The sequence below is a fragment of the Sardina pilchardus genome, chromosome 4 (assembly GCF_963854185.1).
Source record: "Sardina pilchardus chromosome 4, fSarPil1.1, whole genome shotgun sequence".
NCBI lineage: Eukaryota > Metazoa > Chordata > Actinopteri > Clupeiformes > Clupeidae > Sardina > Sardina pilchardus.
The window spans coordinates 33,697,672-33,713,339 of NC_084997.1; the positions used below are offsets into that span (position 1 = coordinate 33,697,672).

Here is a 15,668-nt window from a genome sequence, read left to right on the forward strand (position 1 = left end):
TTCAACACAAGGAACCAAAAACCTGGTGAGACCATAGAGTCATATCTAAGTGCACTCAGAAATAAGGCAAAAACGTGTGATTTTGGAGCACTGCATGACGATTTAATTAGGGACAGGCTTGTTTGTGGCATTAGCTCTGACAGCGTGAGAAAGATACTGCTAAGAGAATGTGAGCTAACGTTAGTAAAAGCTATCAAAATCTGTAAAATCAACGAACTAACTGAACAGCATACTAAAACACTGGCAGCTGCGCCACGTAGCTCAGTTAGCGTGGATGCAGTACGCCAAGACCGAAGAATGCAAAGACCTGCTCGCAACAAGCAGCAGAGAGACCAGGGTGACAACATTAGCTGCACGAATTGTGGCCATGATCACCCAGCAAAGTGAGAACTGTGTCTAGCGTATGGGAAGCAATGCCACTACTGTAAAAAGCTTAACCACTTCAAAAATCACTGCAGATCAGCAGCAAGGAATAAACAGTACAAATCTGTCAATCAAATAGCCCACACATACTCAGACAGCAACAGTGAGGACTCTGAATCATTTGACATAGATGGGCTGTCATTAGGTGGAAGTGAAGTAAATGCACTGAATGAAACTGATGTAGGCCTAAAGAAAGAACTGCACTGCAATGTAAAAGTCAATGGCAAGACGCTCAAACTGAAAGTGGACACTGGTGCTAAGTGCAACGTCATCTCTCTGGATGGACTAAGGCAGGTGAGAAATGCAGAAAAAATCAATAAAAATAGCAAGGCAGAGCTTGTCGCATATGGAGGCACAGTGATAAACACTGAGGGGACTGTGTTGTTAGATTGTCAGACAAATGATCAGAGATTCTACAGCCTGCATTTTCATGTGGTAAACAGTAAAGTCCAACCACTGCTAGGGCTACCAGACTGTTTAAAAATGGGCCTGATAACTCTGAGAGATCAAGTCTTCCAAGTGGACATAACTGGACAGAACTCCTCTCAAAAGTGGTTCCATGACTATGCTGAGCTGTTTAATGATGAGCTAGGTTCACTCCCTGTAACCTACCACATGAAACTGGACCAAAATGTCACACCTGTTGTCCGCCCCCCTCGCCGCATTCCTGTTGCCATGATGGACAAGGTGAAAGTAGAGTTAGAGAACATGGTGAAACAAGGAGTCATCACGCCCATCTCAGAACCCACTGAATGGGTGTCCTCAATGGTGGCCACACACAAAAAAGACACTGACAAGATCCGTTTATGCATCGACCCAAGAGATTTAAATGAGGCGATAATGCGCCCCCATCACCCCATGCGCACTGTTGAGGAGGTTGCTGCGCAAATGTCAGGTGCAACTGTGTTTTCAGTGCTTGACGCCAAGTGCTCCTTTTGGCAGATCAAGCTGGGTCAAGTCTCCTCGTTCCTCACCACTTTTGCCACTCCGTTTGGGCGATATCGCTACCTGAGGATGCCATACGGTATCAATGCAGCATCTGAGGTTTTTCAGAGATCTATGGAGCAGATATTTGCAGGCCTCCCATGTGCAATAATCGTTGATGACATCATAGTCGGAGGAAAGGACCTTACGGAACATGACGAGAACCTGCGAAAAGTGCTTGACAGGGCACGCAAAGTCAAGTTGAGGCTGAATCCACAAAAATGCAGATTTCAGCTGAAAGAGGTCAGCTACGTTGGACATGTTTTCACTGCACAGGGGCTGAAGCCGGATCCAGCAAAGATTCAGGCTATCACTGACATTCCGCCACCTCAGGATAAAGGTGCTCTGCAGCGTTTCCTGGGCATGATAAACTATCTGGCCAAGTTCATACCAAACCACAGCAACATCGCAGCACCTCTACATCAGCTCCTGCACAACGACATAGCGTGGACTTGGACTGAACAACAGCAAAATGCTTTTGACACACTGAAGCAATGCGTGTCGTCACCTCCTGTACTGAGGTACTATGATGTGCAGACACCCGTCACTCTTACTTGTGATGCGTCACAGTACGGCCTTGGTGCTGCGTGTCTCCAGAGCAGCAGTCCAGTGGCTTATGCCTCTCGCACTCTCACTGAAACGGAAAAAAAGTATGCACAGATTGAAAAGGAGCTGCTTGCTGTGGTGTTTGCCTGTTTCAAGTTCTATGATTACATATACGGAAAACCAGTGCTTGTGGAGACAGACCATCAACCCCTAGTTTCAATCCTAAAGAAACCCCTCCACACAGCGCCTGCACGTTTACAACGCATGATGCTGAAGCTACACAAGTTCAATCTCACGTTAGTCTACAAGAAAGGGAAGGAGTTGCACTTGGCAGACATGCTGTCACGTGCACCACGGAACAGCACAGCTCGACACCTCACAGAATCGGAGGACTTTGAGGTGATGGCTGTGCAGCACATCTCATCCAGTCGCCAGGATGAACTCCGCACTCACACGATGGAGGATGGTTCTCTTCAGGCGCTGAGTAACATCATTAGGCATGGATGGCCAGATCGGCTAAGCAAGGTACCTGACACAGTGAAACAGTTCTTCCCATTCCGAGATGAGCTCTGTGTGGAAGATGGAATAATAATGAAAGGCACAAGAGCAGTAATTCCACAGACACTACACAAAGACTACCTTATGCTGCTCCATAAAGGACACCCTGGTGCTGAGGCCACCAAGCGACGAGCACGCCATGTAGTTTTTTGGACAACAATGGTTAAAGACATTGATTGTTACGTACAGTCATGCAGCACTTGCAATGCATTAAAACCACATCAGCAAAAGGAGCCCGTGCAACTGCACACGGTCCCAGAACTCCCATGGTCAACAGTGGCGACAGATCTTTTTGAATGGAATGGCCAACACTACTCTGTGCTAGTAGACTCCTATTCAGGATGGTTCGAACTGGATCCTATCAAGAAAATCACATCACAGTGTGTGATCAACAAGCTGAAACGTCATTTTTCAGTTCATGGAATTCCCCACAAGCTGTTGTCAGACTGTGGAACGCAGTACACAAGCCAAATTTTCAAAGGGCGTATTCACACCAGGAAGGTCCGTTAGTTCACTTATTTGGTCCGGACCAATTTCTTTTTCTTTTTTTCTTTTTTAGTGCGGTTCGCTTTCACACCGTGATTAATTGCAACCGGACCAGAATTTATAAACAAAAGCACATGTGCTAAGGTCGTTCAACCATTGGCTGGTAAACGTGTAGGTGGGGTGAAGAATGGGAAGCCAAAGTCAAAGTTGGCCCACGTAAATACTATGTTTGCGTACTGTACTCGTTATTATCCTAGCAATATAGTTTATTCAGTTACAGCTTTGCAGAAGTGCTTGAGTGTCAAGACCGTTTGATGCAAGTTTAACAATATCATGCTGGTAATTTTGCAACGACGAAGACGTGAAACAAAACAGCTGAGAAGAGCTCTCATGTGTGTCCAACATGCTAACAGCAGGCATACGGAAGACGGAACGGGTAGGAGATGCAAAATCAAATTATTGTTGGCAAAAAAGCGTTAGCCCACTGCTGCTTACAGCTGTTGTGCGTCACGGAGCTATCCTACATTTCCCATAATGCGCAAAAACTACGGGAGCTCGTCAAATCCAAAAAAGGTAGATTTCTGTAACTGGGTCGGATCGAGGTCGGTCTGCTTTCACACCATAAACGAACCGCACCAGGGTTCGATAGGAACCGCTCCGAGACCACCTCCTCAGCTGGGTCTCGGTCCGCTTGTTTGGTCCGCACTAGAGTTCGAGTGATTGTATTCACACCAGTCAAAAAGGTCCGAACCAAGCAAGAAACGAACTTGAGTTCGTTTTAATCGAACTAAACAAGGCAGGTGTGAATACCCCCAAAGACTTCGCTAAAGATTGGGATTTCACTCATGTCACCAGCAGTCCAGAGTACCATCAGGCAAACGGACTGGCAGAAAGAGCTGTGCGAAGTGCGAAGCGTCTGCTGGAAACATCAAAAAGAGATGGAACCGACCTGTTTCTCAACCTTCTGAACATCCGAAACGTCCCACGAGACGGCACACTGGGTTCACCTACACAGAGATTGATGTCCAGGGTAACACGCACAACCATGCCTATCAGCAGACACCTGCTGGAACCAAAGTCAATGAATTCCAAGACAGTCCACACCCATCTGTCAAAGAAGAGGGAAGGACAGAAAAAAATCTACAATCGTAGTAGCCGGTCTCTCCCTCCACTCCAAGACTCCCAAGTAGTACGCCTGCAAACAGAGAAAGGACATGATAAAGTAGGCATCATCAAAAGGGCAACAGCCGAACCAAGATCTTACCTGGTGGAATCGGGAGGCAGAGAATACCGCAGGAACCGACGACACCTGCTGCCAGTGGCAGAAACGCCTGCAGAATTGGATCCAGTGTCACCGACAGATTCATCAGCAGGAAAGGACAGCATTGAGAATGCGCCCGATGTCCCGGCATCTCCAATCAGGCAACCCCTTACGCACACGGAACACACACCTGGCCACTCTAGAGAGTCACCTTTGCAAACATCCACTGAGCCCTCTTCTGCCCATTCCAGATATGGTAGGCTCCTAAAGCCTAACCCCAAATACAATGGTTGATCACAAGCTCTTTGCTAATGAAGTGTTTATGTAAAAAAAAATAATAATAAAAAAAAAAGAAATAATATGTCTATGCTGTTATTCTGTTTCTCCTTGTGAGCAGATGTTTTGTTTCTAACTCTTTAAGACAAATGGGATGCAATACAAACGCCTGAGTTTATTTTAAGATAACCTTTGTTATGTGGGGTGATGCTTTTAATTTTATTTTAACTAATGGATTGCTTCATCAATGCAGGTCTATTTCCAAAGGAATATGATATGTTTTCTGTTGTTAGAGTTCTATACTAAAGAAGGGGGATGTAGAATGATGCAGTGAGTTACGTGGTGACATCACACGTAAGCCCCCACTACCGGTAGTAGTTGAGACCAGAGCACGATGTCTGTTACCTCTACAGTTTGAACCTTAATAAAAGTTCTTAAAGAATGCCTTCGTCTGTGCCATTCTACAGTCAGCAAGTAAGACATTGCCACACAACACCTGAAATTGATATGTTCTGTACTGTGCGGCCCTGTAAAGGACTAATTACATTGTCCCCTAACCTACTTAACAGTGATCTGAAATAGAATGCATGAGTGCATATCTTTATTGTCATTTTACATGTCATGTACAATTTTGAACATTTGAAACTGCAAACCTTGTATCTATGCACAAAACATAAAACATGAAGGGCATCTAAAATAAATACATTTACAAAGGATTCCAATCCCTGTGTTTGTTTCATTTGCTCTCTCTATTGATTAGATTCAACTTAACTGTCATTGTGCAGAGTACAAGTACAGATACAACTAAATTAAGTTACCCTCTAACCAGAAACATATACAGCATAAACAGCATTTCACATAGAGTGCAGTGTAGGCAGTAGTATACAGCTAAGGAAGTAGTATGATTTACAGTGAAGATCTATGCAGTGCATTAATAGTAACATTATAATAGCAGAATACATATGGATATGCAGTATGAATACGTGTGCTGTCCCAAAGCATCAATCTCACATATGACAAGCATGCTAACATCAGTACAGCTGAGATTTCCAAAAAGTTAACTGATCACTCACAAATGACCATGTGTATAGCCTACTGTAGTTAGCAGTAGCAAAGAAGTCATGCCACATGATAACTGGTGGGTAAGAGTGATAATAAAACATGTTAAGTGCTCGTACCTCAGTGGACATTCCCTTGGCCACACAGTGGACGTGTCTAACATCAGAAGGCACGGGATACGTGTCAGCAATAAGCTGTCAGGCAGTTACAGCACTAAATGACCGTACTGTACTGTAACTAACTGACCCTAGGCAGATGGGTTAGGCCCTGGAGTCGTGGATCTGTCTGAGGTTTCTTCCTACATATCTCCTATTGGGAGTTTTCCCTCGCCCTTGTTCACTGTCCACTCATGGGCTCTCTCTGAATGTTTAACCCTCTGTAAAGCGCCATGAGACATCTGGGGCCGGTTTCACTAAGATAGACTGTGACTATAACTAAGACTAAGGGTATAGTCAGACTTAGCATAGACGTCTAAATAATAGTGTTGTACAAAGCAGTTAAGACACCGACTATCCTAAGTAGGACTAGATGCAAAGAATTGTGGGTAATCTGGTTATTTTAAGACTCTTTTCAAAACAAAAAACATGGCCGACCGAGTGGACACTAACCACGTAGCTTTTACTCACTCAGAGAAACTGTGCATTTTGGAGGAGCTTAACACGTATAAAGACTTTTTTTGTGTCATGCATAGTGGCTAGTGTGGTTATCGTTGCTGGCTAACGTAACAGATACATATTTTGCTCCCGTCTTGTCCTAGCAGCTACCCATGTTCTATCCCACTTTACCCATCGAGGCAGCGTAACGTTAGCTGGCTAGGAAGCTACGTTACTTCCACCAACCTACCAGTCCGCATGCTCTTTTAATGTGTGCATAACGGGTTCAGATGCAAAAGCCTCTAAATCCGTCTGACCACTTTTCTTTTAAATGAACATTTTGTATCAGGCTCCTATAGGGTTTCGCCTACAAATCAATATTTCAGACCAGGAAGAGAATGGTTTTTAGTGAGTTTTGAAGCTTAATTATTGAATTAACTTACACTATATGTGAAGAGCATTCACTCACCATCATTATCTCATTTTTGACAAAAAGTGGATTTAGAGGCTTTTGCATCTGAACTCTTAAAGCAGACGCTGTTGACTCATAGGACTGAAGCCCTACATTAGCTAGCCATGCTAGCCTGCTTTCAAATGGATAAGCTGACGTAATTTAGCACCTATTCTGTTGTTATCATGGTGATAGCCCTTTAGACCCATGTTAGCCTGGGGGTGAGGTGTCTATTTTTTTAAGTCTAAAATGAAACTGGCTTACTTGCATTAGACTGATCTATAAAGAAACATAAGTCCTATCTAAGCCATAGACCAGTCTAAACTACCTTAGTGAAACCGACCCCTGAAATGTTTTGGCGCTCTATAAGTGAAATTAAATTGAAAATTAAAATTGGATATCAAGCACACTGAAATACTAAGGTTGCTATTTTGACTGCATTTTGTTAAAGCTATCACACATGCCCCCGCCCCCCCCCCCAAATGTGGAAGGGTTCAATCTTTGAGTTGAATCTCAAGTTGACCTGCCATCAGTGTGATGCATCACAGTTTCTTTTTCAGATTTCTTTGAAAGGCTTCACTAGTTGAATCTGAAGATGAGGATCAGTCATCAGTTGGGAGACCTACACATAAAAATGAGTGATCAGTAATAGTGACAAGTCAGTAAGACACAATGCTGTTTTCTTACAACACAGAACACAGAATACCTTGTGATTATAGCTGCTCTGCCTCTTCCGCTGCTGCTGCCACCGCTTTCCTCCTCACCTTCCTCATCTTCCTCACATGCAGCACCAACACAGGGCAACCAATCATTACCCCAAGAATCACCAGACTACATATAATAGTCCCAATAACAGTCACAACAGTCCATTTCTCAGTACTCTGGTGAGGAGATGGGTCATCTATGAAAACAGAGTTTACAGTTAAGATATTCTGCTTTTAACATACAATGTTAATTAATTCACATTTGACACAAAGTTGATCTTACCAAAGACAGCAGACTTGTTGAAAGTCTCACTGTGAACTTCACATCGATATGTTTTGCTGTTGTCTATTGTGGTCTTAACCAGGACCCTCATCTGAGCTGTTCCGTCTCCATTGGGTCGTAATCCAGTCTGATAAACTCCTCGACCAAGAGTATCCCCATCTTTAGCTAAATACATCCTTACTCCTGATAGGCTGGAGCCTGTCACATGACACTGTAAATATGAGACAGTTCCTCCTGCGATGGGGTCAGCAAATGTATGAAGCTCCACACCTACAGTAAAAGACGAAGTAAAACACTGCCGGGGTAAAAGCTGGACTGTGGTGCTGAATGGTCTTAAACCATTGTCATTTCCTCATCTGCAAATATGCAGTAACCCAATCTAAAAGCTAACTTGAGGTAATGGAACGGCTTCAGCCCCAAGTGAAAATCTACGCTAGTTCAAGCCAGGCTATTTCTGGTAAACACCGCTTTCATTAGCCAGGTTGATGGAATACCCCTCCCGGAACTCATAAAACATGCACAGTACAGGGATAAACCTTATTGCTAACCAATAGGTCTGACTGAATCAAACATGCACCAAACCAATTATAGTAAAATGTGATAATAAAACTCACTCTGCTTTAAATGAAAGCATGAAAATAATATTATTATTCTCTAAGTGCGAACTGGTGATTCACTGAAGCCAGATCAGCTCTGATTTGGTTTAAGCCGCCTTCACATTGGCACAGTAGATACGGCTGCGAAACGGCCGGAAGTCATTCATTTCCTATGGAGATTCGCAGACCGTATGCCAGTGGTCCCCAATTAGTTTTCCCCGAGGGCCAAATTCTGTACAGCAAGTGAGGCTGAGGGCCAACAAATCCCCCCCCCCCGAAATCTGTGTGATACGGCAGGTTAAAAACTATTTATTATTACTAATAGCAAACAAACAATTGTACACATTTTCTAAATGAAACGTAAAGCATTATCAGCTGCCACACATTTATCTAGGCCTAAGTGCCTGATGTGAACAGAGGCAAACTGTGGACAATTACCCATGTGGACATCCACCCATGGGTGTTGGGGGCTTTTTGAAAGTGGGTGGTAGGCCTACAGATCAGCAGAAAAAAAATGAGCTCTGCTAGATGCAACTTCCTCTATATTCTGGTATATTTGAACAGGTTGTTAGATTAGACTTTTATCTTGCAAAGTAAAGCTTTGGATTCAATGACTAATTCTGAACCAGCTTTAATAACCTCATGATAGGCCTAGTTAACCTTGCATGCAGTTGCCATGATCTGTTAAATTAATTTCTTTAATGTTTTGAATGCAGGCCCTGAGTGGCTAATCGGGAGCTTCGGGAGAATTCCGTTAACGTTTTGGGGTAGTCTAAATGTCGTGATTGTTTCTGAAGCTCATTGTGCTGTGCCGTCGTGGCACTTCAGCAGAGCAGTCGCAGCCCCTTATCACTTTCCCAAATATTAATAAAGTAGCTCTCGCAAAAACTGTGCATTAATATTAGCAGTGGTTTATTGACACGGATTTAACGTAATCAAAACGAGAAGGATTTCGCGAGTGTATTGTAGCCACTTCCAGCGGTTAGGCTACTTCAGCTAGAAATGGACTGCTCATGTCTGTGCGTGTGTGCGCTTATGCGTGCTGTGAGGACAGGCAATGAAAACCTGAGAATGAGATGGAGTTTCATTGTAGCATTTGTAATCAATTGGAATAAATTTGACATGGACGTCGGATACGAACAGTATGAAAAGTGAATGACTATCAGATGTTGTAACCCACTGAAGAAGAGAGATCGCTAATCACGCGTGGCCAACATGACTGTTTACCTTTGTTCATAGTTGACGTGGCGGGCCAAAAAAATACTGTGCGCGGGCCGGATCTGGCCCGCGGGCCGCCATTTGGGGACCACTGCCGTATGCGAATGGGTCCGAACAGTGCGGTGCGAAAAAAATCGGGTCCGTTGGTCATCCGCATGCGTTAAAAAAATTGAACTCGTACGACAGCAACGGACGGTTCCTATCCGAAGGAAGTTAGCGTTGCTATGGTACTGATAAACAAATTGAATATCTATCTTTTATAATGTCATATTACATGCTTTTAAACGATAAAGTTTAAAACAAAAGTCATCGAAAAGGAACGTGTATGATCCATAGTGGTGCACAAGCCCATCTTGTGAAAAATAACGGTTGATGTAAAATAAATAATTATTTCCGAACGAAGTTTTTTGTCATGTCACTGTCTTACATGGTCTCTTAACATTATTAGGGCAGTTAGGCAATTAATTTAGAAATAAAATAGCACTATTGTACATTTTACTCCCAAACTCGAAAAGCCTCCGACACTTCCAACGGTCAAGTCCGACGTCCGACGGGGGAGCACTGTGAATTACGGAGTGCCAATGTGAAGGCGGCTTTAGATCATTAATGTTAATTTTCCGGAGAAGGGTCACCCCATTTGGTGTGCTATTTGCTCCACCCCCATGTCCTACTCAAGAGTGGGACACAATACCAAATGGTAAGCACTGTAAACACACAATATGTCATGATTCAGATTGCTGTACTGTACCTGTGTGTGCATCATCACTGGGCCTTGCTGCTAACTCCATCAAGTTGTGGGTCTTGCTACACAGTTTATTGGCAAAATCTTTGTAAGCATTATTCATAAAGTGCTCTCCATCCCACCGTGTTGCTAAAGCGTTGGCCTCATCAGTCTGAGCCGTCCATTTAAGAGCATGGGGGTCAAAGGTCAGGAAGTCCTCTCCATTCACACCCCACTTATCAAAGGAAGACTTTCCTAAGCTGTTGATTAAGCAACCTCGACGTCTTTGAAGAATATCTGTATCGATTTAAGAATGTTTTTTTTTTATTATGATTTTGTGTTCTATACTATTTTTTTAGTAAATCAGAATAAACAGTTATGAATAAAATGCTCAATTGCCAAATAATGTAATTTGTATTCCTGCATGCAGATTCCAATTGATTTATTTGATTGTTTTTTACATGACCTACCTGCTGAAACAGTGATCGTTTGTTTTATCTTCTCAAACCAAGCAAAGTGCTCATTGCACTGACTTTTACACTGCTGATGTCTTTCCTCCAGTTCCTCTTGGGTGAATGCATGTGTTACCCAGTCCTGTTGTGGTTGGTCTCTCAGTGTTTGGCCGTTGCAGGAAAATATCACGTGTCCATTGAACAGAGTTGTCTGCTGAAACTGCAGCTTGCCATCTGGGCCACGATGCACTGTGTACTGGACCTCAACTGTGTCAACATCTGGGGGGTACAAGGAACACATACTGTATAAGAAGATTGTTTGGCAGATTCTGTAACCGTGTGAGAAACTGTTCCATAACAGGCCAAATTTTGACAGAGCTTTGGTGACATCATGTCACTCACTCATTTCTACAGTAGGCAGGGGCAAATCACCTGATCCAGTTCAGACCAATATCTACAGTATGTGTAGCATATGGATTGTGGATAACACATACAGTAATTGCTTTTGAAAACATATTAAAAAGAGTAAATGAAATAATTTGCAACAGAGCAAGATTGCCATAAGTCCCACATACTGTATATCGTTTCCTGTGTATTAGCCGTATTGTGCATAAGATGCTGGACAGTGTTTTATGCAAGTTAAAATAAACAAAACTACATTAATACCATATTAACTGCCCCGTGTATTAACCTCATAGCTGAAGAAATTTTGCAAAATCAATGTAGCTAATAGTTGGGAAATTATCCTATACATTATCTATGGGTGCCTCTCATTTGGTATTTTATACTGTACATCCTCCCTTCCTTCCTCGGTCCTCGTCCTCACTGATCTAAGAATGATGGGGCGGCAACAATGGGACAGGCTATCCAGTGTTAGTTATAGATCAGTGGGAACGAGTCTTGAGGATCGAGGAGAGATGTTGAGAGGTATCCCATGTGTAGCATATGGGTTATGGATGACAAACAAACACATACACACACACACGCACGCAGGCACGCAGGCACGCACGCACACACACACGTACAGTAAAGTATATAACAGGATGGACTGATGTGGGCATGAGATGCGTAGTGAAGGGACCAGTGCTGTGGGGGAGCCAGTGCACTCAGATGGGAAGTACCCTCGCCTAGGCCATTAGGGGAGAAGACAGCCAACAATGACCACACCCCTTTTTTGGTCTCCTTTGTCTTCTGTGGGTAAGGTGGATGGCGTGTTGATTTTGTTTGTTTGCTGTTTGTTAGGGATGGGCAAAGGGAGGCTTTGTAGAAGCGTTCTAAGCAATTGTGCCAGATTGTTTCGAGGCTTTGAAACAATTCCAACACCTTAGAGCTATTTAGGGTGAAACAAAACTGTCAAATGCTTTGTATCATAATTGCAGTCTGATATGGTCCGTGGCTTGCTGTGTTACCCATGTTCATTACTGTACGTCAAAAGCTAAGTAGTGCTGTCCTTTATCAACAATTGGATCAAGTGACAAAAGTTTAAGCTTATCCCTGCCATCAATATTCTCTAAATCTCTTTCTTCTCATAAAAACTTTCAATGCAATGTGTTAGCTTTTTCCCATTCTGGGAGTTTAGTTGAAACTGTGTGATTATAGGCTAGATAAAGTAAGAAGCTGACATTATCTGAAATAATATATTACAAAAGCAGGAGCGACTGTCAAGTCATGTGTAGTAGTCTACTTCAGGATCCGTGCGAGTCATTCACACAAATCGAACAACCGCTTTTGATACAGACTAACAAAGTACAGTGTTACTTTTAAAAATGGGTAATCATGGTTATTTCTGTAAAATATGGTGTAAGTATGACTTACGTACAGTATGCACCCACGTGTGAGTGCTTCCATGTCTCGGCACGCACACTCTAAACCCAGATTAAGTTCTAATGAATCTTTTAGGTCGTCATTAAACAAAGGTAATAATACATTTCGGAGCAATAGCCTAAATAAATAGGCAACATTTAAAACACTGTACCTGAACCATGTGAGAACGGGACGTAGATCAGTAGACCCAAATAAATCCGCATTGCAGTTGCAGGTGAACCTAACCATCCAAAGAGGAACATGTCTTCGGCTGTGTTTATTGTTCAGATTAACTCAGATTGTAATAATTCCTAAAATAGCATACAGTTTGATGTATATACTGTAAAAACACAAACATGTTGTTTTTACTAGCCTATTCTGTTACGAAGCAAAGCGAAAGTAAGTTGCATAGGCTATTCAAACTTCCCGCCGCGTCTGTTTGCGCGCGCGCGCGCGTCCTTCTTCTTCTTCTTCTTCTTCTTTGTTATTTGGCGGTTGGCATACCACGCGCGCGCGTCCTGTTTGGGCTGCATGAACCCAGACAGAATAGGGCGGGTCTTGGCGAAGTTGGCGTCACCGGTAAGTTGGTTTTCCAACTGCCATAAAACACAAATGAAGTTACCAAACGTGTTCTCTCTCCGAGTCCTGCACTCTGTCCTTCCAATATCCACGTCTAGTTGTTGGCCTGTATGATATCAATGTCTCCCTTTATCATGACACACCCAATAGGCTACGCCTGCCATGCTGGTCTTGCATGTTTTAATTAATGTCTTAGCTGCAGATTTACTAAAGGGAATTTGTACTGTATTATGTTTCAGTGTTTGTTTTTCAAGTTTATCAACCTCCTCATTCCCCTTCACTCACACATGTGCAGGTACCCAAAGCAATCTAATTTTCAAATCCTATGTAGGCCTATTTAAATTGTACAAACCATATTAATTTTATGAACAATATATTTTTTATATATAGATTTCCCAGATTTAATGAATTCTACGCTGAATAACTATAAGATATATGACTGATTTATTTAAGTAATTTCCCTCTACCCATTCCAGGGCCAACAAAATTGCAACCAGCTCTGTCGTGTAAACTGATAAATGATCTGTTGGTCTTTCCTGTCAAATAACCCCATTCATTGGAATATAGATGGCTGACCCAGTGTGTCCTGTCTCTGGATCTTTGGAGCCATCTGTAATGAATATATTGTAGCGCCGAGTAGAAGTTAGGAGACAGGGAGGCTGAATGTCGTTCCAAAAACTTAATTTATTATCTTAATAGTGTACAGGCTAGTACACGGGCAGCAGGAGGTGTCCACTCAAAAACAACAAAGTCCTCACTGCTAATCCCTAAATTGCTAACTCAGTCACTCAATCACTCAACACAACTCACTCGCACGTAATTTACTTCAACTCTGATAAAACTTAGTAAACGTCTTAGAATCCCTTATTCTAATCCCTCCTCTATCAATAACTAACCTATCTGATCCCCTAAATATTCCCCCCTGGACACCTCCCCCCAATCACAACACATCAGAACTGATTGACACATTCTATGACACAGGAGGGAGAGGGAGACACAGACGCACACACACACACACGCGCACAGACCGGGAAAACAGGAGACACAGGGGAAACAAACAGAGCAGTCCAACAAGGGGCCTATAGCCTCGGCGCTACAATATGATCAGAAAAGTGTGTATCCAGATAATATTTAACAATATCCCTCACTTATTGTTATTTTCTTCGATTTATTTTTTTATTTCCTTGTGAATGCCTAGTTCTGCATCTGGTTTAGGGAAAAACCATGGAGGAATAGAAGGGACTGAAACAGTTAAGATAAGATAAGATAAAACTTTAATGTCTGTTTGCACAGAAATTTGTCTTGCATTTCACCTTTCCACAATCCATACAAGAAGCCATTAAAAAACAGCACACATTGAAAAACAGCACATACAAACATACAATTAACAGTACTGTACTGTAACTTATGTACATAGCCCCAGCCTACACCATCAGCTTTTGCATTTCCAATCCACCCAAAATATATATAATTGGACTTACTATGCTCCCAGCAGTCTTAAGATAGCTTTAGCTGGGTAGCTATCAACTTGACCCTTTACATTAATCCAGTATGCTTATTTCAGCTGTACCCCTCTAGTCCTTAAAGGCATCTCACTCATTTCCACTTGCATAGAAACCACCTAAGAAATTGTAAAAAGAAAGTGTGAGTTTGTTGCATTTCCCTTTATCACCACAGTGTGACAGCAGAGTGCCATCCTTTGACTGATTGATTGTACACATTTTATTGTCAGACGACGAGTGGACTTTTCTATCAGTGTTGCATCTGTACTTGCAGTGTCACATACTGTAGAAATACAAGGAATTAAGACGCAATAGGTGAAAACCACACAATATAGGCTAGTTAAATACATAATACCCACAATGATATCTGTAATTGTCTCATGACAGTTCAGAGGCCTTTGTAAGTTTGAAATATGAATTTGCAGTATCCACACCTAATAAACATCTTCAAGTCATGTGATCATGAAGTTAATGTAACAGGGTGCTAACGAGCAGTGCTGTGCCACCACATTTACATGGGACTCTTCTCATTCGTCTTTTTATCCATCCTCCGTCCCTTCCTCCCTCCCTTCCTTCTTTATCTAGATCAATGGGAATGAGGACCGAGAAAGGAAGGGAGGATAGATAAAAAGACTAATGAGAGGAGCCTATGGTCTATCCATTGTCCTGACAGGTAGGCATTTTGATTGTGCATTTTGTGACATCTATATCTTCAGAGTTCTGTGTATGAGTTGGAGCTGGATATGAGGAACTGTCATCAGTTTGGGCAGCTTTGAAACCTACGAGTTGAAATTAAAGACTGTCATCAGTAATATAAACATATCAGCATGACATACTGTAATGCACAACCCCATCTTTAGTTGTTTTAGCTTTATCAACTTGCATAACACACTGTCCTATGGCTACACAGGAAATTACTGTAAGTAACAAAGTATATTTTTTACTTTATTTAGGCTATTTAAGAAAGTTTATATTACAGGGCTTTTTGCCTTCATTGTGACAGGATAGTGAGGAGAGAAAGATGTGGTGAGATCCAGATGTGGTATGGACACTGTAGCCAGTTGTGCCACAGCGCCCCCTGTTTTCATAAATGTTATTTCATGTGTCAGATAGCTCAGTGTAGCCAACAGCACCAGTCTTCGTTGCTGGTTTCATCTTCAAGATGTTGGCACT

General features: G+C 42.5%; 1 protein-coding gene across 1 annotated transcript; it reads right to left on the reverse strand.

The window, feature by feature from the left end:
• Positions 1-7,122: 7,122 nt before the first annotated feature.
• Positions 7,123-12,822, reverse strand: LOC134077897 (class I histocompatibility antigen, F10 alpha chain-like). The gene is made up of 6 exons (XM_062533534.1): positions 12,587-12,822; positions 10,630-10,890; positions 10,187-10,456; positions 7,625-7,894; positions 7,344-7,538; positions 7,123-7,259 (listed from the first exon to the last, which is right to left on the reverse strand). The coding sequence occupies exons 1-5, from the start codon at positions 12,675-12,677 to the stop codon at positions 7,351-7,353; spliced, it is 1,080 nt and encodes a 359-aa protein (XP_062389518.1). The 5' UTR covers positions 12,678-12,822; the 3' UTR covers positions 7,123-7,259; positions 7,344-7,350.
• Positions 12,823-15,668: the final 2,846 nt, after the last annotated feature.

What these genes read in the sequence shown, in the direction of transcription:
- LOC134077897 (XM_062533534.1), bottom strand. Translation starts at nt 12,677, where the DNA reads ATGTTCCTCTTTGGATGGTTAGGTTCACCTGCAACTGCAATGCGGATT. An exon ending in CCCGTTCTCACATGGTTCAG is followed by an intron (nt 10,891 to 12,586) that starts GTACAGTGTTTT and finishes TGTACCCCCCAG; the next exon opens with ATGTTGACACAGTTGAGGTC. An exon ending in AACGATCACTGTTTCAGCAG is followed by an intron (nt 10,457 to 10,629) that starts GTAGGTCATGTA and finishes AAATCGATACAG; the next exon opens with ATATTCTTCAAAGACGTCGA.